General features: G+C 44.5%; 3 protein-coding genes across 4 annotated transcripts; 1 reads left to right on the top strand and 2 right to left on the bottom strand.

Moving 5' to 3' along the window:
• The first annotated feature begins 2,640 nt into the window (after positions 1-2,640).
• Positions 2,641-9,936, top strand: zbtb42 (zinc finger and BTB domain containing 42). Of its 2 annotated transcripts, none has more exons than XM_041954450.1 (2): positions 2,641-2,795; positions 4,077-9,936. In XM_041954450.1, exon 2 carries the CDS (start codon positions 4,091-4,093, stop codon positions 5,684-5,686), a length of 1,596 nt encoding a protein of 531 aa, XP_041810384.1. In that variant the 5' UTR covers positions 2,641-2,795; positions 4,077-4,090; the 3' UTR covers positions 5,687-9,936. The 2 variants fall into 2 exon arrangements, with proteins under 2 accessions (XP_041810384.1, XP_041810383.1); XM_041954449.1 differs by lacking the exon at positions 2,641-2,795 and adding an exon at positions 3,635-3,714.
• A 4,473-nt stretch (positions 9,937-14,409) lies between these two features.
• Positions 14,410-17,660, bottom strand: siva1 (SIVA1, apoptosis-inducing factor). Its single transcript, XM_041954333.1, has 4 exons — positions 17,489-17,660; positions 16,866-17,054; positions 15,100-15,253; positions 14,410-14,618 (listed from the first exon to the last, which is right to left on the bottom strand). The coding sequence occupies exons 1-4, from the start codon at positions 17,607-17,609 to the stop codon at positions 14,570-14,572; spliced, it is 513 nt and encodes a 170-aa protein (XP_041810267.1). The 5' UTR covers positions 17,610-17,660; the 3' UTR covers positions 14,410-14,569.
• Positions 17,661-18,116: 456 nt separating this feature from the next.
• adss1 (adenylosuccinate synthase 1) lies at positions 18,117-22,549 on the bottom strand. The gene is made up of 13 exons (XM_041953821.1): positions 22,323-22,549; positions 21,282-21,384; positions 21,124-21,186; positions 20,977-21,027; positions 20,833-20,899; positions 20,569-20,676; positions 20,407-20,488; positions 20,204-20,330; positions 19,959-20,113; positions 19,305-19,429; positions 19,049-19,146; positions 18,726-18,875; positions 18,117-18,497 (listed from the first exon to the last, which is right to left on the bottom strand). Exons 1-13 carry the CDS (start codon positions 22,509-22,511, stop codon positions 18,445-18,447), a joined length of 1,371 nt encoding a protein of 456 aa, XP_041809755.1. The 5' UTR covers positions 22,512-22,549; the 3' UTR covers positions 18,117-18,444.
• Between the last annotated feature and the right edge of the window lie 82 nt (positions 22,550-22,631).

The raw sequence follows: 22,631 nt of genomic DNA, 5'->3' as shown, positions 1-22,631 counted from the left end.
GTGGGGGGTCTGACCAAAACGGCATCTCCCGGCAACTGCGGTGCAACGTTGCTACAACTGTCACATTATTTTCCACTATGTGTTATCCACCTGTTCCGCAGCTTTGCCTACAGCACCGGAGATTCAAAGATTTAACGTCAGAGTTTGTTGCATCGTATAAAAGAGTTCCCAGCTATAATATTTGAGTCCCAAATCTTTACAGTCTGCTACCTTCTATCCTGTTAGACCTAAATTCAGATAAGAAAAAAAGCTTGTATAAAAAATACATTTACAGACTGTACAGTGTGTGTCCAATGTGCAAAGTAGTTTGTTCTCCAACAGTTCAAATCTGTGTGTGTGTCTGCAGTACAGAACAGTGCATTGCAGTATATTTACGTAAAGGAGTGTAAAAGACAAACACACATCACAAACCATGGACAAATATATAGGGATACTTCTTTTATTTAACCCGTACAGCAGCTGTAGTGATAAATCAATGCTGTTGAAGAGTAAACCCCACTGACTGCATGACCTCATGCTGTGCAGCCAAATGTTGTTCAAACTCACAAAACTATTTCAAACTCTTCAAGCTTTTCATGTAGTGTAAGTGTTAGGCTGAATTTCGAGGAATTAAGTTCACAAATTAAATAAATAGTTAAATATTCCCATTTAATGGGACAGTGCAGCTGCAAAGAAAATAAATAAATAATAATACAATTTTCAAAAATCATTCATGTATGAACTATTTTGGGGGAAATAAGAGCTGGGACAATGCAGTCATAGATTATAACTTTTCCAACATAAAAACTCATAAGGGTAAATAAAAAGGGGGTAGCTGTATGCCTAGAGCTTCCTCAGACGGACATCTACAACACAACTCAAGTGAGACTTCGGTCCAGCGGGGACAGCGATGTGGTTCAGCTGTGGCTGGATGGCTGGCTGGTTGGCCGGTCAGGCTACACTGGAATGCAGGGTCTTTTGTTTGTCTGAGAGAGGAGTGGGTCAGGGGGAGAATGCCATTGATGATTGCAGAGAGGAAGAAAGAACCTCCAGGAAGTGTTCTCTCTCCCTCTCTCTCTCCCCCCCTCGCTCCCACTCCCATTCTCTCTCCCTCTCTCTCCGTCTCTCTATCTCTTTCTGTGTGTGAGAACCTTCACCGTGCCGAGCCTCTCTCCCTGAGGCCACGGTCCCCAGGCACAACCACTGCTTTGTCTTGCCCTGTGAACACACACCCCTCCTCTACTGGGCGCCTACGTTTGCCAGGGCCAGGGAAACACAGGGCCACTGCTCCTATTCTTATCCACATCGCTGCTCCTGCATGGATGGTGTGTGTGTGTGTGTGTGTCAGTGCTGAATGGTAAATTGTTTTTCATGTGGCACACACACATCTGATGCCTCAGTATAAACATTTACTCTGCTGGTGCTTTGTCGAAAAAAAAGTAAGAAGTTCATCATTTTGTTTCTTGCTCAATACCAATTAAGCTCTTAGACCAAATAAGGCGAGTTTTTTATTTAGGGGGCATGACACTGTCTTGATTATGATCATCTGGACATGACCAGGGTGCAGATGTCCACCCTCTCTAGCAGCAACAGTAACAGCCAGACTAAAAATGGAATAAAGCAGTAAGTGGATAAGAATCTAGCCGGTGGCCCCTTTCGACCAGTGGCTGCCGCCTCCCGTCACATTGCTCATTCCCCTCTGTGTCAGAAGGCTGCGAGGAGCTGCAAATGGCCCTTTCAAAACACACGGCAGCTGGAACACAGGGCAAAGGTGACCGAAGCAGTTGGGGGAGCACAGGGAGGGACAGGAGGAGGAGGAGGAGGGGGCACGAGATGAGCAGCTGCAACCTCGAGCCCCTGTTCCTCCACTGTGCCACCATCTCTAGCTTCAACAATTACAGAACAGACTCCAGAGGCTGTTTTTTTAGAGCCTGAACAAATTTGTGATTTTTTTTTCAAACGTATGGCCCACATAAATCAGCACAATTCCTGTCTTAAGACAATTTAGGCCAAATAAATCACAGCCAGGAGCTGGTGTGGTCTGGGGAAAAACAAAGGCACTGGGTGGTGTGGTGCCAGGGAATTCCACAACCCAAAGCAGGATTAGAGAGAACAGCCCTTAAAAGTTCCCAATAGTCCACTGACCCTCCAAACCACAATGCATGATTTATAATTCTTTGTCTCCGTTTGGATACTTTCACAGATACCAAGTCTCTGTGAACAGAAAGTGTTTCTTTCATCCACGGCAGACGTCACAACCATGGCAAATTTTGGTGAAGCTTGCAGATGAAATTTACATTCTGGATTTAAATGTTCAAAGAGGTTTGGGTGCAAAATGAAAGAACAAACAGGATGTGTTTCTTTAATTAAATAACACATTCAAACTTGAAACTTAAATGACTAAACTGCCTACTTGAAACCATGTTTCCCCCTTTTTTTTCAACTACTGCTCTGTTTGTCCATCCCTTCACTTTGCCACACTTCAGGATTTACCGCACCGAAAGCACAGCCGCTCATGGGAAAGGTGCAATAACAATGTGAAATAAGAAACCAATTGATGTTCCCAGTGTACTCTGCTACTTGCTGCCGCTGTGTGAATTCACGGAGTAGTACAGAACTTATTGTGGCGGCGCGATATCGCGAGACTTGAGCCATGATCAACCTGCTTGACACACAGCAGCGCTGAGTGCAGCCTGCCTTGCCAGGGTCGGACTGAAGCTCAAGAAACGACAAGGAGAAGCGAACATCTGGCCGCACATCATGAAAGGACGCCGGGGCTTCTAGGAGACAACACGACGAACGGGCCGGAACTGAATGTGAGTGCAGTGTTTTTGTGCTTTCGGAGCGGGGAAAGCGAAAGTTAAAGAGTGTCCCCCCTCGCCGCGTCGTTCAGCGCAGTTGGCTTTGCTGCGAGTTCCTCTGCTGTTTAAAAGGCTCCCAGCAATGCGTTTCCCGACACGGACACGGGGCTCGTTTTACTGCGCCTCCGGCTCCCCCGTCTCCCTCTTCTACTTTTCTTTTTCTTTAAAAAAAATGTTACTAATGCGCGCAAAATTGGAGTTATGCACACTGCTCCTGGCGGCATCCAACTTTAATATGCAACCCGTTTGAGGTTTTTCCTGACCATCCAGCCTCTTCTGCTTTGAATTAACCATTTTCAACCAATATTTCACAGTTGTGCGCGTGTCTCATGAGTGCGTAAAAGGGCCACAAAGCCTTTTATTATCGTCCGCGGTTGTCGGCTGCAGTTTTCTTTGGTGATAATTGACCCGATTAAAAGAAAGAGGCAGAAATGCCGCATAATCTTGTGACACTTTTAGATCAATCTCTTTTCCACCCCCCAAGTTGTGCGTCTCGTTTGGACTGCGTAGCCCAGAGTTAACATATGGCATAAAGGGGAGCACAGCTGGAGGTAGCGTTTCCATTGCGGTGATGTCAGAGCAGCTGACTCCACAGCTTGCAGTGTAGTTAGCAAACAGAGCAGCAGTTTACTCACTCTGCGCTGCTCTTATTTTTTTCCACGTTTAGCCTCCTTTGCCCCGACCGACCCGTGGGTACCGTCCCCGGTGCCGCTCGCGTGTTCCGCGAACACCGCCGCTTCGCGTGCGTTCGGAAACGCGCCGGTGCATCACTTTTCGCCACATTTTTTGGAGCCTCGAGAAGTGGGCTGACTACCACAAGCCGGACTGCTCAGGATAATTTGGAGCGTGGATCCGTTTACACCGTGATACATGGGTGGGTGAGCGCAGCGCAGCGTGTTCTGCACCACTGGAAAGAATGTTGGATTTGAATGTTTTCAAGTTGGATAAAGTTATTGACGTACACCCTCGAGTCCATTTGAAATCTTTCTGAATAAAGTTCTGAAATTTGGGAGCGATTTTGTGAACTTGTATTTTCTAACACGACAGGGCTTGAGATCTTATGTGTTTGCTCAGACTTGCAAATCATTTGGGTTATTTTTCTTAAGTTATTCCTCGCGTTCTCCCTGCTGTTGGCGACTTGGTGTTTGCCTCTGATACGCGACGGCGACTCCGCTGTGCCCTCTAAATGGCTTCATTTCGTTTATCCAGTATCCTGTTTTTCCTGTTTTTCACCAGGTTATGAAGGAAGAATGGAGTTCCCAGACCATAGCCGCCAGTTGCTGCAGTGTCTGAGTCAGCAGCGTCACCAAGGTTTCCTCTGTGACTGCACTGTTCTTGTCGGGGAGGCTCGATTCAAAGCGCACAGAGCCGTGCTGGCCTCCTGCAGCATGTACTTCCATCTCTTCTACAGGGACCAGCTGGACAAAAGGGACGTTGTGCATCTCAACAGTGACATTGTGACAGCCCCGGCTTTCAGTCTGCTCCTTGAATTTATGTATGAGGGGAAGTTGGAATTCAGCACTCTCCCGGTGGAGGATGTCCTGGCAGCAGCCAGTTACCTCCACATGTATGATATAGTGAAAGTGTGTAAAGGCAAGCTTAAAGATAAGGAACTCTCCTCTCTGGATGAAAAGATGAGTGAGGATTTGGGACTCGGCTGCCTGGACAGGGAAAACTCCTCAGACAGCGAGCTGCACAGTAAGCAGCTCGTCCGGCGACAGCCCCAGACGCAGTCTCAGGGGCTACACAGGGCCCCCCCGGCAGAAGAGTTTGACATGGACAACAGCGAAGTCAGGCTGGCTGTCACAGATTGTGATAGGTCTACACAGAGCAGGCAGAAGGCAAACGGTCACTCTGGCAGGTCCCCGGACCTTGTAGGTGTCAATTATGTGTCAGCAGAGGCCGAGCCCTGCGTCCAAACAGCTGGAAAAACAAAAGCTGATGTCAGTAGTTCCACCGTATCGCTGTCCCAGAGGTCCCGGGCTTCAGATGACATGGACTGTGCACTGGATTTGTCTTTCAAGCCTCTGTCTAGCAGAGATCCCTTACACCCCTCCTACGTCTCGGGACAGCTGGCCCTCGACAGCCAGCAGCAGGGCACTGAGCCACTTGTTAAAGACGAACACGACTTGCTGTCAGAGCAGGAGGACAGTGAGCCGATGAGCCCTGAGAGCCAGCGCTTTGGGAATAGTGCCAGGAGCTCAGTGGTGACAGGGTTCGCTGCCCTCTTCCCAGGCAACAACGGCTCCACAGCCGCCCTGCTCTCCCAGGAGGAGGACCTGATGGACGAGGAGGGGGAGGCCTGCAGAGGGAGGGAGGGCACCCCAGGCAGGGAGGTAGAGGAGAGGAGGGGGAGGCTGCTGGGGGACAGCGAGGAGGAGGAGGAGGACGACTTGGCCTCTTCAGACATCTCCACCTCCAGCGGGGTGCTCCTGCCCCCGGGGCAACAGGTGTGCGTGTGCCCCCTCTGCAGTAAAGTCTTCCCCAGCCCCCACGTGCTGCAACTGCACCTCAGCTCACACTTCCGCGAGAAGGACGGCGCTCGCTCCAAGCTGTCCCCCGACGGCTCGGTCCCCACCTGCATGCAGTGCAACAAGACCTTCTCCTGCATGTATACCCTGAAGCGCCACGAGCGCACACACTCTGGCGAGAAGCCATACACCTGTGGCCAGTGCGGCAAGAGCTTCCAGTACTCCCATAACTTGAGTCGGCACGCTGTCGTCCACACGCGTGAGAAGCCTCACGCTTGTAAGTGGTGTGAACGGCGCTTCACCCAGTCTGGGGACCTCTACCGCCACATCAGGAAGTTTCACTGTGGCCTTGTCAAGACTCTCGCCATTGGATAAAACACCTCTCAGCAGTGCCATGACATAAGACAGAATGTCTTTTCATATACTGAATACTACTCGGACTGAACAATTTTCTCATTAGCGTACACATGTTGGCAGTTTGTTTGGAGACATATCTGTTGGATTCTACCCCATGTGGCATTTCTCAATTTAAAGATGTAGCAACTTTAAAACTGGAGCTGTTTTCTGTGCAGCACTGTGTCATAGGCATACAATGACGGAGGCGCCCAGGTAGCTCACCTGGTAGAACGTGCGCCCCGTGCCGTAGCGGCCCAGGTGCCGCTGCGTGTAGACCCCCACCTCTTTCCCCTTTCCCTGTCAATAAAGGCAACAAAATAAAAAAGCTCCAAAAAAAAAATAGAAAAAAAAATAGGCATACATGATGGTCAGAGGATGTTAGGTTAAACATGGGTGCTGTGAAACTCGAGCTGGATCTGTGTGGATGGAGGTGAACGAATCAGATGATGCACTTGCTTGTTTCTCTTTTGTTCGTGTCAGCCCGTTGAGTTTATTTGAGCAGTGTATTTGCTGGAAGCATCACATGTTCATCCCCTGCGGGCAAATGGGTGATTGCTAATGCTAACACGTTAATACAATCGTCAGAGTGATTGAGACTTTATTTGTGCACATGGGAGATCAGAACCGTCCGTGAGTAGCAATATATGATTTCTTCTTTAACTCCTACATTATTATTATTATTATTATTATTATTATTTATTTTTTTCGGGGGGGGGGGATTTGTTTAGTCCTTAACAAGTAAACTATCATAAGGCAGCAAAACTAATGAAGTCTGACTACTGGAAGTGTAACTATTTTTTCTTCATGGAAGTAGATTTTTTGTTTGGTTGAAATGAAGTTTGATGTTGTTTATAACAAGAGGCGAGCAGCCGACCATCATATCGCCATATTTCCTTTTTGCCTTGGGGAGAGCTCTTTAGTTGCTAATGTGAGTGAGCACATATTGATGGAATGGCCTTCTAATTGCTACTTAAAAAGAAGTTGTGTAATCAGAGGAGGGGTGGAGAGTAGTTAAAAGCTAATGCCTGTAACACTGGTGCCTACTGAAATTCTTAACACTTCACCTCGTGTACTTACTTAAGCAAGAATGAGATATATTGCCATGCCTTCTTGTCAAATTCAGTGAGTTTTCAGGCCTTTTCAAAAAGAAAAATCTGGATTATACTCCACATACCAGGTGGTAACAAAGGTAATGGTCTACTCTGGAATGCCAGTTGATCCACGAGTGTCCTTAATTAAATCATCGAGAATGTAACAAAAGTATGTAAATCAAGCTCTTGTCAGTTAAAAGTTAAGGTACTCATTTGGGCTGAAAGCAAAGAGGAAATTATCTTGTTATTACCTGGTGTGGCGTTTAGGGCAAACCCTCAGCCGGCAGACAGGTGGACGTTCAGTACTTTGTCGGCGTCTGTTGTTGGCGCTGTTTGTCCGTCAAAGCTGTGCTCCGCGTGCCATTCAGACGGTTCTACTGACTCTTCTGTCTTTGAATTAACCATTTCACATTATCACATCTTCTTACTGTGCGTAAGTTACTACTGATGCAGTTGGAGCCTTTAGTGATGCTGTCGTTGAAAAGAATCTGTGGGCAGGAAATGGATTTTCCTCCATCTGTTCACGTTGATGCTACACAGATTCTCGACGGGGGGGCGTTGGCACTAAAAGTCTGTGATATTTGTCTAATCTGTCCTGAGAAGACTTGATCAGAATTTATTTATTAGTTTGACTTGGTTCAGGGTTTACTGTAGGTGTAGTCCTTATTTCTATAAGCTTAAAAGACATCGCGTCTTGCCTAGCGATCTTGGTACTCATTAACTGGTGTCGGGGCTGTCTGTTCATTTTCTCTGTGCAAGTCGAGTTACTGTAATTGTAATTTAATATACAGTGTAGAAATCTCTGCATTTGAAGATTTGTCACATGGAACATAGAGAAGCACTTGTTTTTAGCATGCATTTAGTTTCAACACTATTGTCTAGGCTGCTATTTCTTACTTTATGTATATTTAATGTAAATATATATTCTATTTATCAAGCAGTTTTTTTTCTGTGTTACCACACATGCAAGGTTGGACAGAGTCAGGTGTCCTATTGAGGCCGCAGTCTCTTCAAGTGTCACGTCTTCCCAAGGGAGTTTGGTTCCTTTCCCATATTCAAGACTCGATTGGACTCACTACAAATCAGAGCAGTTAATACCTCTCTGAGTGCTGTTCTGCCACAGGAGACAGTTGTTCACAAGCGCGGCCACACTGATACGGCATTGGCTACCTATAGAAATGAGACAATAGAGGCATTGTGCCCCCCCTACTGAGTCCCAGGTAGTCCTCAAGGGATCATTGTGTATCTCCCTCCTAGACGTAGGGAGGAAAAGGCAGCGCAAGTCTCTCTTTGCACTTTTCTGTATTGAATGGAGCCATTGGAATGTGAGAAATGTATTTAGCAAAGGGAGACCAAGGACACTGTAAACAGGTGTATTGTTTGGAGGCATCAAAGAACAGCCCCCCAATCCCAGCATGCAATAGATAAATGCTTCATTGTTCCTCTACATGGAGGAGGTACCACAGTGATTTGATTGCACATCTATCAAGAGAATATCAGCATACTCAGAGTATTGTTTTCCACATGCTTGATTTAGGAAGATTGCTGAGATTTACAGTAAAACGTCTGACAACTGTGACGATGGAGGTCAGATGTAGGTGCTGACCACCTCTCCGTTTCACCACACTCTCGTGTTTTTCTTTCTCGTCTTTTACGTTCATCGCCGAGACTCCTTTCAGGACGCAGAAACGAACTCACATGTGATTTCTCTGCATTTGCAATGGGTTTGTCAGAATTGCAAATGGAGGAGCCCGAATTGAGAAGGAAACAGACCATTTCTCTCAGAATTACTGCAGTCGTGTTTTCACCCCCCCCCCCCTCCCTGACCCGGCGGGGCTCGGGTGAACGAGGCCTGTGTGTGATTTGACAAGAAATGTGGTTTGGCTCCCTGTTTACTTGCGCAAAACACTCCTGTCGTTCCAGTTGAATCACTTCGGTTAGTCGTCAGAACAACACTGTAGATATATTTCAGATGCGTAGATGTTGTGTAGTGTTAATAATGTATATTTCAATCAGAACACAGGAATGTAGATTTGGTCACTATTTCAGTTTTTTAAAGGAGCATTTCTTATGTGGTGCAAATTAATTTGATTCTCTAATGTACATGTGTACAGAGGTAGAAAAACTAACGATATGTGAAGAATTGTTTCTTTTTATTGTTTGCAGTCTTTATTTATACCTCCAGGATGATCACCAAATGTGCCTTGTAGACACACGGATAGGTGTTGCATCTGGAGAAGCCCTTTTTCTATATTGTACATTTTGCCCTGGACTGCGGTGGCGAAGTTCCCATCGCAGCAGAGGCCCACTGAAGTGATTCACAACTGTTGTTCCTGTTTTTCTATCATATCAGAAATGTTAAATCAGACAAACTAAAAGTTTAAAGTCCATTTATTTTTGCTGCTTTGCGAGAGATTACGTTGACTTTTTGAGATTTATTTGACCATTTTCGTTGATGTGAATTAATCTGTTGTGGAAGTGTTCAACTGAAGACAAGCATTTTTGTGACTTGGCTGTTAGTAGCCAACACTACTGGGAACTAACAGTCCAGTCCTTAGTTAATGTCACTGTTGAATGTGAAACACTGAGATGTTGATTGTCGACTTCTGTGGAAACAGCGCTACTCTTGATCGAGGGCTATGTTTGCCCAACTCATGCTGTATGATCTTTAAGTCTAAAAAATGACTTTACTGATACTGGAATTTTGTCCTCAGCAGGTTACAACTGTGAAATTGTGTATAATCATGAGAAATATTTATTATTGCCTTTGCTTCTTGTGCAACATTTGACTGTCTCAGTTTTAATTTGGTAAAAAAGAAAAAGAAAAAAGCTTCTAAATGTCAAACGAAAATCTTTTTAATAGAATTTGTAGAAGTGCCATTAGAATTTAATATAATTTTTTAATAAGAAAGGTATATTTTATAGTAATCAATTGCTTCAGTGTTAGTGGTGTAGAGATTAGAGGACAATCTTTATGCAGAATTGACATTGAAATTAGATACTGAGGCAATTTACTTTGATCTATAACTGTATGTGCATTTTCCTTGTTTGCGCTTTTGGAGTGTGCTTGTGTGTGTGTGCCGTGGAAATGTGACAATCTTGATTTAGGTCTTTCGTAAGATTATGCATAGAATTAAATGGAACAACTTTCTTTCTTTGTGTGGATTTGATTCATTCGCTAACTTGTACCGTCACACTGGCTTTCACACCGGTCACGTTATCACTTTCAGACAAAACACTGTTAGTTAGCAAAACGGACCCCGATGCACTGACGACAAAAGAACGTTTTAGGAGAGCCCTCGTCTGACACGCTGCAGCAGCAATCAGCCAGACGGTGTGTGTGGGAAGCACTGCTATGTGTACAGAGACAACAGAAAGTGATAATACTGCTGGTCTTTCAGGCCCGATCCCTCTGAAACCATAAACTAAGCTCAAGGACGGAGCATTTTCAAGATGGGCTCCCATTGTTCCTGACCTGTTGCCAATACTCCCCAAAGGAGATGAACCTGGAATAACAGCTAGTCAAAGCCTTTGTATAATTATTACAAAACTCAACTTGATTATATCTGCTACAGCAAACACACACACACACATTCATTTATTTGTAAGTAAACAAACACATACCAAATAAGTGAGGAACTTCATGCCAATTCACTGGACAATTTCAATGGCGAGAACTTTTAATTATTTCCCCGCTGCACCATGAAAGAAATCCAGCTGCTCTGCTCCGTGATCCCAATGGGGATGTGCTCAGGTTCCCACCACCCTCCCCCCTATCCCAGCTCACCAATTCTGGGAACGCCATATAGACAAGGGCCGCATCCAACGGCCCCCTGCCCCCATCTATCCTACCTCCACCCCCACAGGCCCCAAAACCACGGCCCCAAACCTCGGCCTCATCCCACCACTCTATTGTGTGCGTGGGTAGTAGCTCAGCCAGGCTATTGTCTGGCCCAGCTCCCCAGCACGTACTTTATGCACAAACAGACGACACAGCGGCGCTGGCCAGGCAGCTCCAACATAAAGAAAACAATGTCCTCCCAAGATCATTCATAAACACCCTGAACGGCCCCAGCCAGCTCACAGTAAATAAGGGCCCTCTGCAATGCTGCGACCACCTCGCACTGTAAACATCCACAGCAGCAGGCCTCAGAGCGTTCACTGGCACCAACATCTCACATCTGCCTAACGGGATCCAGGGCTTAAGACTGCCTGGTGTGTGCGCGCAGGGTTCTTATGGACCAAAACCTTCACATGGAAAGTAGGGCCCATGTGATAGGGCTTAGCTGCAGGGTGACGAGCTGGGATATGTGCAGTGTAACTCGATGGTGTAATAAAACATTCCTCTCCGAGGCTCAAAGCCTGGCTCACTTGGCTGTGAGTGGTTTTGCGCGTGTGTGTGTGTTTGTGTGTGTGTGTGTTTAGAGGTACTTGAGAGAAGTTGAGAGGAAAGTTGTAAGTGTCCACCACCTCAACAAGGCCAGCGGTGGGAGCCCTTGACCTCTGAAGGGACGGACTGCCAGGGACAGCTGGTGTGGCCTGTGTTTATTTATTTATTTCTTAACAAAAGACAGGTGGTCACACTTGAAAAGGGCACACAAACACAGTCACACATGCGCTTGTGTACAGACAATGCCCACACACACACACACACACACACAGGTAGATTTCTTTTTCTCTCTCCACACGCATATGGTTATCATCCACTTAAATTTGGAGGAGCCATTCTTTTGACTTTCAGAAAATCCAAATCACATTGCACCCGAGAATAAAGAAATTAATTTTGAATTGTTAATATAATAGCTAGGTGTAAAACAAACAGGAAAAAAGACAACTTGACAGACTACATCTACGTTTGAAGCAGCATTTAAGTTCTTAACCACAATCTAAAGCTACAGTCTGAACCGGATATACAACATATCAACTACAACTACAAGTGCATAAATACATATCAACTAGTGCTCCCACACTGGGTTTGCCTTTTTTGGAGTGGCTCGCCCTGACAGTGCCAAGACAGTGTGTCCTTGGTCCACTGTACAGCTGTCACTTACTCGCACTCGTTGACGCATATTTATAGCAGCAGCATCATTGGGCTCCACGCTCGCCACACTCAGACCACAGCTGGTCCCCGAAAGAATGGGTGAAAGACAAAGCCACGTGCTCCCGCTGGCCGACTGCAGTTGGTCCTGTCTGGAGCGCTGTGGGTGATTATGCGGCCCCCTTCTCCTTCGCAGACACCCAGCCATACGTGTAGGCTACTGGGGAGAAGTTGAAGACCATTTGTGTGTGTGTGTGTGTGTGTGTGTGTGTGTGTGTGTGTGTGTGTGTGTGTGTGAGTGTGGCACGCTGCGACCCTTTTCTTCCCCTTCGGGTGTCACGGATGGGGATGTGCTGAAAACCTTGGCAGCTGCACTCTCTTGTTTTGAAGGTACATAAACACATCACATCATTATGGAGTTAACCGAGTGCGGAGGGCTCCGTCCTAATAAGTCAATTAAGAATACGGTAAATGACTGAGTAATTGAGTCTGAAGTCCAAGTGAATGGTGTTTGTTTTTCACTCAGATTTGAGAGAGGGATTAGACAGGCAAGACAGATATCACCAATACTATTTGCTCTGAGTGTTGAGGCAATAACTAAGATTAAAGTGATAAAGCTGGATGAGTCATGAGATTGTGTTCTTTGCAGACGACACGCTTTTCTCCGCTGTCATTCATGAGAGCATTATTCACTTTCTTCTAGATACAAATTTAGTAAAGGGATGTCTGATGCTGTGATGGATCACAGGATAATGAGGTGACCTTTTGATGGTTGAAACAGGGCTTCAGATATCTGTGGGTCACTCTGACTCATAATTCCTGACAGCGTTACTCAGCTGGTTAAAACAAACTCATCTCCCAGGTCATGGAGGACTGGAGGACATTAGTTAAGACAACAGAGATGACTCAAGATTCTTTTGTAGCGGTAACCATACGTGTGCAAAACATTCGACTGACTTATAAGAGTCATTCAGCAAAAGAATAAATTCACAGTTCAGTTTTAAAAGTGCTCATGCACAAATATACACGTCGTCAAAAAAGTTATTATTAGGCTGCACAGCTCAGAGTTCTGGTAACATGGATTCAATCAAACATAAAGCGAAGATGCATCATTAGATATTTGCTATTTCATTAGTAATTTTAACTTATGACAGTGAATATAACACACTCTGTTGGGGATGTTGTGGGTTACGATTTGATTTCACATTTTTAAGAGAGGAATAAAACACGAGGGTCACGGAAATGAGACGATTTCAAAAATCTAATTATCATTTGAATCATGTCGTTTAATTTTAGGGAGCTTTTGTTTTAGGGATGCAACTAACAATTATTTTCATCATCGATTATTTTTTACAGTCAATCAGTCTACGAAAATTACACACAAACTAGTGGAAAGAAGAGTCCCAGGTAAATGTTTTGTTCAACCAATAGTCTAAACTCCAAAGAGTCACTTTACACTGATGCAAAACAGAGAAAAATCAGCCAGTTCCTGTAAGCAAGGGCGGATATTTAGCATTTTTTCTTGATAAATGATTTTAGGCAACACATCCATTATCAGAATAGTTGTCGTATTCAGAGCTATGGATATCTCTGCTGAATTCCATGAGCCAATGAACGTATCTTTAATACAGGCAAAAAAAAAAGTTTACAATTCAGAAAGTGAATGTCTTCCTGTCGAGTGTTTCATGTCCACCTCTGATTTCCTTAAAGCCTTATCAAGAAATGTGCAGACAACTTGACGCCTGGCTTGCCAGCAGCTGTCTGTTCACTCAGCCAGAAATCAAGCGGTGCTCGCGGACACCAACTGCAGCGCTCCCCAAAGACTGGAGCCACAACTGGCCCGCTGAGCAGGGGATGTGACTCACACAGCTCATGGGCGCGTTTGCAGCAAGCTTCAGGATGTGCACTCATCCAAGCTAATATCTATAAGACCATGTCATGTGGTAGATTTCTATAAAGCAGTGCTGAGGACTTCTGCCACCAAGAACAATTACTCACTCTGAACAATACCTGACCCTGAAACCAGTCCTCATCAGTGACGAGCAGCAGCCAACAGAAAGTGATGACTGCACCTCAAGGTCATGTCCAGCAAGGATAATGTAGCCAAATTGTCTGCAGCAAAGCCCTGGTTCTGTTCAACCTCTGGGTCTTCTGTTTTCAGTAAACACATTTGAAAGCAGATTGTCAAGGTCAGTCTAGACCGGCTGGATCAGAATTTCATTTTCTTTGCCGAGCCAAAACTTTGATACTTAAACTGAAAGGTTGCAAATGTGCTTTTTTTAGCACAGTGAGATAAATGTGTCCATCCAGTGTACAAGCAGGGTTGTGTATTATTCTGAACAGGGTCCAGACTGACATCCCTCAACTGAGTCCTTGAAGTGTGCTGCCACCTGCTGACACTTCTACGACACAGGATGATAGTTGGGTCACCTTTTAGCTAATTTGCAGATTTTTGTTCAACTGTGCCATTTTGATTCCGGTATTAATCAAAAATTACTGAACCCCACCCCTTTAATTAATCAATGACAGAAATGAAAAATTAATGAAAAAAAAAAACAAAAAACAACATATTCAACTATCAAAAGTGTTCCAAGTTTATTTCACTTTTGGAATGCAATACAAATATACAAGAAAACATTCAGATCACATAAAAAAAAATCACAGGTGTAAAATGCAGTGTTAGTAATATCTCATGTGAGGCAACTAAATATGTTCAAAGAAACTCCTCTTCCTTTACGTCGAGCAACTGCAGCACAGTATTTCATCATATCGCCCGCTGTAACTGTGGAGCAAAGAAAATATTACAAGACAATCGTAGTTGGCTTGGTTATTCAAGTATCCAACTGTCTTTACACAACATACAATAAATCTACAGGTCTTTTTGATGCAGTGATGTTAATGCACACGAACTACAGTACTGCAGTTCAGAGTGCACCCATAGTACAAGTACCCAACATCTCATATAAACATGTCTTTAATACCACAGGAAGTGATTGATTTTTCGGGTGGTCTTGATTTAAAGGGATCAAATGATATTTTGAAGCTGGGATGACTGGGGGGAGGCCAATATGGCCACTATGTTCCAGCCCACATTAACTGATAAGAACTGTGTATTGAATGAGCCATAACACAAATTCAGCTGCAGAAGAAGTGAAGCTTGACAGTTTCAGCCGTGTCAATTTTAAGTGACAAAAAATGTTTAAATGCCACCGTCATGATCATTTTGGATAACTGAGTGAAAAGGAAATCAATCTTGGACTTACTCTATGATGGTGCAGATAGAGCAGCAGAGGCTGGAGCAGCTGGAGCATTGTTGGGTACAGGAGGAACAGGCGAGACGGTCACATTGGGAGCATGGCGCCCTGGAGCCCTGGTTCTTCTGACACACACAGCAGCCTGTAGGAGCCACTGCCACACCTACACACAAAGCACACATCCACACAGCACACTGGATCAGCATGGAGCAAAACACTGAAGTTTGAAAAGCAACTAAACGTAGCATCCAAATCTGTGACAACCCTGACATCTGCTGGTGAAAAGCATGAACTGAACTAAACATCGGCTTGATTTTGGCCTGGGACTGAGGTGACTTGTTGTGCTCTGACCTGTGTCCGTCCCATTTATAAAGATATACCCAGTAATGTGTGCCAGATCCTTGTTGCCCAGTACTCAGGAAATGCTGTGTCACCAGGAAACATTCAGCGTGCATTTGTGTGTGGGTGGTCATTTAAGGATAGCTTAATATTCAAGACCATCTTGAAACAGTACTCACACACCCACCTACACTTTTTGGCGCAATCTTCATTCCTGTTCACACTGGCCACACATACTGTATAGCAGATCCAAATAAAGTTGTTTTTCCTCATAATTACAATCATTTGGAAATCTCCCTTTTGAGCTTCCCTAGACAATGTTTCCATGCTGCGCTGCAGTGGAGTTATATTAATACAAAGTTATCCACTTGATTTTTCTACTGAGTGCTGAGGCATCATATTAGCTTCATCTGAAATTTGGAACTAATTTTTTATACAGAAACAGAATAGTGGATTTTGTCCACCCCATCACTGTTCCAAACAGGTGTTTTTGGAGCGTTCCATAACTTTCCTAATCTTTTGTTGCTCCTGTCCCAACTTGTTTGAAATGTGTTGCTGCCTTCAAATTAAGAAAAGTAGATATTTACAAATATCAACTGATGATGAGGTAAAACATTAAATATACAATATATTGACTTCTATACTGTTTTCAATTTGAGTATATGTCAAAAAGGATCCAAAAATTGCATTCTGTTTCATGTTTTATACAGCATCCAGACTTCACTGGAACTGGAATTGTATTACATGGCCTAGATCACATGACCACAGCCACATAAAAAACTGAAGTTATGCAAGTATATTTAAGATCGTCTTGGTCCATGTTTTCCATGAAGTATTAGAGGACAACTTGTACTCTAAACTCATGTACTGGTATTTGCTGAATGCACCCTTAGTGTTTGACTTTGTGAGGTCTTATTTGGGGAGAAGCAGGTTTAGTGAGTGCTTCAGGTTTGGCGAGAAACTTGAAGTGCTTCAGACACTCCAAAGGATCCACATTCATTGGCTGTGTCAGCATGCTTTGGAGGACCCACCTCATCTCACCTCTACTATGCTTTTATCAGTAGATGTCGCTGTTGTCACATATTTTGGAACTTCATTTACTCCTTTAGTGTTGACTGAAGTTTTCTCTTCCAAATGTGGACCTCACCCAAATGTGGTTTTGGGAGTTAGAGTAAGCTCCTGCCTCCTGCACTGTGATACCTTACAGAGGACAGGTAGTTGTAAAATGGATGGATGACTTGTTTGCAGGCTGCAATCGTCGATCACTAGTAGAAGAGGTCACTCGCATTAAATCCGTTGTTGTAGATGCAAGGTCCTGTTGCTTGACACTTCAGAACTGGATTTTCATGCTGTGTCTTTCAGTGATGGTATTTCTGAGTGTGTCAACATATTATACTCAAAATATATCTCGACTACAGCTATCAGTTCATACGCACCTTGTGCAGTGTTTGTTCTGGTCAGTCTACCATCATGTCCAATCAATGTCTGTCCTCTTAGCAGTGTCTGGCTGCATGCAGGTGTCTCAGCTTGTCCAGTGGACTGCATGTCGGTGCACGTCTCCTTTCCAGTCCACATTTTGCCCATCACAGCTTTGGCACCGTTGAAGAGTAAGTTCTTCGTCTTTTCTGGGGGAGAAAGAAGACCCACACACGTAAAGTTTCATGTGACCAACTTATTTGACCACCCTGAGGTAAACTGGGGCTGTCGTTTACACACACATTAAAGTCTGTCTGACTGCACTGTGGGAGGTCAAAGGCCAGCTGGTACTAATGTCAAATAGACCATGAATACCTCGTTCAGTAGTCGCTACACTTTACGCAACTTTTTTAAATGTCAAGAGGTCCAACTATTGAGATCACGAGGTGTACACGGCTAGTCTTTTTAGGATAAGGCACAAATGCACTTACATTACCTAATGTGACTACTTTATGAACGTAAAGAGGTGTGTTTCTATCCAGCGACTGCCGCGCAAACACAACTAGCAAATTTGGGCAAAGGCGAAGCTAACATTAACGCTGGCTAACATTGCAAGGCAGCTATATATCTACCAAGTACCTACCGTGGATTTCTTGCCTGTATTTGTACCCAAACACGCCATAATTATTCAATTCTTGCTGTCCGATGTGTATTTTGTACTGGGAAGAGAAGGTTTCCGAAAACGGACAAGCTCGTTTCGGCATTTTAGCTTTCAGAAAAGTCCCACCGTTATCTTGTAGACTTCCACACTTGTTTGTTGCGGCAAAAATGCTAGCGAGGCAAAGGGGAGCCAATCACACACATCTTTTATTGTCATGTGAGAGCTCAGAGCCAATCCTACAACTGATCTCCTATCACGTGATGTTCAGTTCCATGACAAACTTCATCCACAATGTGATGCCTTCACTGGCTGTCGCCAATTTTGTATTTACTGTTTATAAATTTCAGAAATTAAAAGCTAGAGATTGGTGGAACGCAAAAGTTCATGAGACACAATTACAGCCCAGGACAGGACGAAAACGTTTTTTAAATATCAAAAGCGTGAAGTAATGGGTGCTTTATATTCTCTATATCACACTTAAAATGACTTAAAGGAGTACATGAGATGTTTTTTCCTTTTGATTAAATGACTTAAAGTAATGATCAACACATTCCCAATACACACAATTCTAACAGTTCATGGTTTATGAACAATCAAAAGGTAATGTTTACTTTGCAGACTGTCAAGCTGGGCTCTATAAATCAAATCAGTATGATGAATTATATACAGGGCATCCACATTGGATCTATTTGCTTTTATCTGAAAAGGTTTATCCTGGTTTCATTGGTGATGCAGCCATAGATTGACAGGTAGCTTATGATTAAATCTAACCACTGCAATAATAAAAGTTTGCAACAGAACAAATATAGCCAACACTACTCAAATGTTACATGGGTGTTTATTTATTAGCTAGTGGAGCAGGTCATTATAAGTGATGAAAAATGCCACAACATGCCACTTTGTCTGTGCTTCCATTACGAGGAGATAAAGGTTTCCCTTCAGAACATCTGGATCATGCATTCTCTGGACTTTCCAACACCAACCCACTTGACTAAAGAGAGAGAGAAATGGAGAAAAAGATTAGCGAAGTTGACAAAGAATTCATAACCATTTATATTGGAAAAAGCTCTTTCTGAGAAGTGAAATCGTTCCGCCTAGTTGATATCATGCATTACTGTGATTTCAGGGGAAATGTTGACAATTTTGTAGTCTTTCATACTGAGTGTGCTCTGCAAAGTAAATTAAGACATGCACGTTTGTTATTTTGTGTCAAACATACTGGGAACTCCAATGTGGTTCTCAATGAAGCGGATGTAGTTCTGTGCCTTGGCTGGGAGGTCGCTCCACTTCCTGGCTGCAGACGTGTCCGTCTTCCAACCAGGGAAGGTCTCATACTCAACCTCCACGTTCTGCAAAACGTCCATGTTGGCTATGATTGAAAGAAAACAATCATCACCAATCTTTAAATCAATGTTAACTGTCATCAAACAAAGCAGATGGGTTTGTTAGTCTCTACTGCATATCAAGATTCTTCTTTATTGTCATTGAGAATGACATGTCAATGAAATTTGCAGTGTATCTGCGTGTCTTCTGTTAAATCACCTGGGAAATGGGGAATTCTTTTTCCATTGAGTTTGTAGGCGACTCCAACTTTAATTTCATCCAGAACATCCAGAATGTCAAGTTTTGTCAAAGCAATGCTGTTGGATGAGTAACATGTCATACGAGAACTTTTTAGCATGTGCTGTTTATTCATTATTGTAATGTAATTTCTGATGGTGCATTAAAAAAGCATCCTGGTGGGGCAAATGTGCTTCAATAGCCAAACATAACCACAAAAACTGCTGTAGTCACTCACGCGGTGAATCCATTAATCATGTGAGCGTATCTGACGATGACAAGATCCAACCAGCCGCAACGTCGCTTCCTTCCTGTGGTCACACCCACCTCATGACCCCTCGTCTGCAGCAGCTCTCCCACCGCCTGCAGCAAACAGGGGAAAAAAAAGCAGACCTACCTGTTACTTAATTATTCATGACCTCAATAATAATCCCACAGAGAGCTGAAAACATGCAACGAGTGCACTAGATTTACACACAGCTGAGTACAATAAAACATCACATGAGGCTTGGTGGATAAAGTTTTAACATCCTGACCTATGCTCCTATGGTCAGCTCCCGTGACAAGTAACATAACCCCAGCTCACACAGTAAATATATCCTGAACCTGGCCCTAAATTTATCCCTGTGAACATGTGATCTGTATAAGAGGTAAAGAGTGTTTGAGGCCGTCTCTCACAAAATTTGACAGCTGCACTCAGCCAAAGAACAGCCCCACCCCTCCACCGCCTGTGTGTCAGCCACATGATCACAAACAAAATGTACATGTCAAGTGACAAGTGTCTCTATGCATACGATGTGAAGGATGGGAAAGCAAGGACGACGTGACAACATCTAGTTTACACGTCCCAGTGTCATCTCACTAATTCACTTAAGCGATATCAAGCTCTTACGTTGAGTTGTTCTGTGGGGAAAGCGCCGATTCCCACTCTGGTGGTGTAGGCCTTTGATACACCGAACACGTCTCCAATATTCAGAGGGGGGATGCCGAGACCAGTGCACGCCCCACCCACAGTGCAGTTTGATGATGTCACAAAAGGATATGTGCCTGAGGAGAATCGTTTCATGTGTTACTACAGCACGGAACCCAAACACATCGCGCACAGCATGCATTTCTTTTTAGCTCTGCTGACCCTACCAAAGTCAATGTCAAGGAGAGCAGCATTGGCCCCTTCAACCAGAATTTTCTTTGGAGGTCCATGAAGAGCTTCATACATGTAATAGACCCCATCTCTGACCATCGGCCGCAATCTCTCAGCGTATTCCTGCACAAGGTAAAGAGATGGGGATGAGTTTTTTCTTGTTGGAGGCGACGGCAGTAGTTCTTATGTTAGTGTTTACCTTGAGTTTTTTCAGTTGGTCCTCAACATCAACTGTCAAGGATGGATACATGGATTGGTACTGGTGGACGAGGTTCTTGAATCTGAAAGGAGAGGAAACCCAGAATCATGTAACGTTATAGTATTGGTCTTGGAAAGTACCCTTATGTCCCATGATCCCAACCTCATGGAGAAGTCCTTAAAGTCGCCCAGGAGGTCACACACACGCAGGCCAGTGCGAGATGCTTTGCTGGAGTATGCGGGTCCGATACCCTTCTTGGTCGTTCCAATGCTGTTATCATGCAACACAAGCAAAGGAAACTGATGAAATAGAGCGTTGAATGAGTGGAGGTTTGTACTGACTGTGCTGTGGCGTGTTATCGTTCCACACAATGTTGGCAGGTCTGGCTCACTCTCAGCCCTCTGCCTGCCCTTCCCTAACCCTTACTTCTTTCCTTCTTGTGCTTGTCTTTCAGTCTCCTGAAGGCCATCGACAACCTGATGGAAATCAAACACTGCCGAGGGACAGCAAACAAATCAATAAAAGACAACCTTCACACAAAAACATATGGTTTATGCAGGCTGTACACACCAAGGTGAGCTCTGTCTGAGACAATTAGTCTCTTCTCCCAGCCTTTCAGACCTGGTCAGGGAACAGAAATCACAGCTGTGTGAGCATACACTCATCGTAATTTACACTAGTGCATGTTGTGTGAATTGTATTTTTTTCTTTAAATACCTTTCTTCTCATTTTTATCGCCTTCCTCAAACAAGCCAGGAAGATGTATTACCACTCCATTTCCTACAAGGGCAGAGGAGGAGGGACATGTACACTCATCTGCACATATCTTCTATCATGACTGCTGTCACTGTAAAGCTGAAAACTAGAGCCTTTACCAATGAGTGACGTGCTTTTGGGGTTGATGATTCCACTGGGGAGAAGGTGGAAGTCATACTCCTTGCCGTCTACCACCACTGTATGTCCTGCATTGTTGCCCCCCTGAAAATCAAAGCAAGGTACACATTATGTCCACAGTTTATACTGTCATTATTTTCATGACGATCTCATCAAATGCAGTATGATGTTAACACCCAAGACCACCCCCGAAGATTCGGGGACACACACGTCTCATGTTATTTTCGTGAGACAGTGATAAGCCACCCTCTTCCCAATTCAGAGCTTTTCCAGCACCTATTTTAACAGACTTGGCCGGTGCTGGTGGATCCCCGGCTAAGACCTGGCCTTCTCACATATCCAGCCACCCTGAGAATGTGACCTCGCTCTAGCCTGGTGGGTGGGGCTCTCAAGCCTCCAGAACACAGGGTGCCAGCCCTGTCAGTGGAGAAAGTACAACACAGCAACTGTTGGCAGGTTTCAGTGTGTGTCCCGGCACTGGAGTGACCTCTGAGCTCAGACCAGAGGGTTATGTGTCTTATGAAAGCACACAGAAACTGACCTCTCTGGACATGTTTTTTTTATTTTGAATTCAACCATCTCAAATCCAATCTTTTCCTCCCATAATCTCTTTGTGATCAGCTGGATGAGCAACTTTAAAATAAGGTTTATTGGTGGGTAGAAGAATTAACAGATAAACCAGCCTTATAAGTTCCACTTGTTGGTCATAAAATGAGGACTAGACATTTTAGATCTGTAAAATGTTTTGAACCACAATTCCCTTATTCCATCATTTAAATCCTTGAGTGCACCGTTTCCAAAACTACAGTACATGCTCCATATGGTTTATTGTAATAGTGAAGCAGGTTTCCCAGCTAATAGACACCATGTTCCGATGAGTATTCCCCAAATCACAGAGGTGCAAGTGTTCTCACCCGGAGCACCTGTTGCGCTCCACCAGGCCACCCACCAAGTGACAGATCCCGTTGAAATGTTATGAATTCATAGAAAAAACGGCCCAGATCACGAATCCAACCATTTACCTGACATCTGCACACGACGTCAGCTTCAGTCGCCAACAAATCGACGACTTTCCCTTTGCCCTCGTCTCCCCATTGCGCGCCGAGCACCACCGTCGCTTTGTTCCAGGCGTCGTTGCGCGATCGCTTCTGTCCGGTCGCGGCGGGTTGATTCGTGTTTTTGTGGTCTTTCGCCGACCAGGTGAGCGACATGACGGCGGTGGCTTAACTCCGGCCGCCTCAAGAAGACTGTGCCTGCAAGAGCGGCATTGCCATATCTGTAACTTCATAGCCGATGATGTCAGAGCCAGACGCGCAGGGCTGCGTAGCTGT

The sequence above is a fragment of the Chelmon rostratus genome, chromosome 15 (genome assembly GCF_017976325.1).
Source record: "Chelmon rostratus isolate fCheRos1 chromosome 15, fCheRos1.pri, whole genome shotgun sequence".
In the NCBI taxonomy this organism is placed as follows: Eukaryota; Metazoa; Chordata; class Actinopteri; order Chaetodontiformes; family Chaetodontidae; genus Chelmon; species Chelmon rostratus.
This window is presented reverse-complemented; position numbering and strand designations above follow the sequence as displayed.

Bases quoted from the DNA above. Each gene is read 5' to 3' on its own strand.
- siva1 (XM_041954333.1), bottom strand. From the start codon at position 17,609: ATGCCGAAACGAGCTTGTCCGTTTTCGGAAACCTTCTCTTCCCAGTAC. The intron at 15,254-16,865 runs GTGCGTATGAAC...CTTTGTGTGTAG, and splicing joins CAGAACAAACACTGCACAAG to GTGTGGCAGTGGCTCCTACA. The intron at 14,619-15,099 runs GTAAGTCCAAGA...TTTGCTCCACAG, and splicing joins TCTATCTGCACCATCATAGA to TTACAGCGGGCGATATGATG.
- adss1 (XM_041953821.1), bottom strand. From the start codon at position 22,511: ATGTCGCTCACCTGGTCGGCGAAAGACCACAAAAACACGAATCAACCC. The intron at 19,430-19,958 runs GTAAGAGCTTGA...TGTTTGCTGCAG, and splicing joins TCCCCACAGAACAACTCAAC to GCGGTGGGAGAGCTGCTGCA. The intron at 18,498-18,725 runs GTATGTTTGACA...CTCTCTCTTTAG, and splicing joins GAACCACATTGGAGTTCCCA to TCAAGTGGGTTGGTGTTGGA.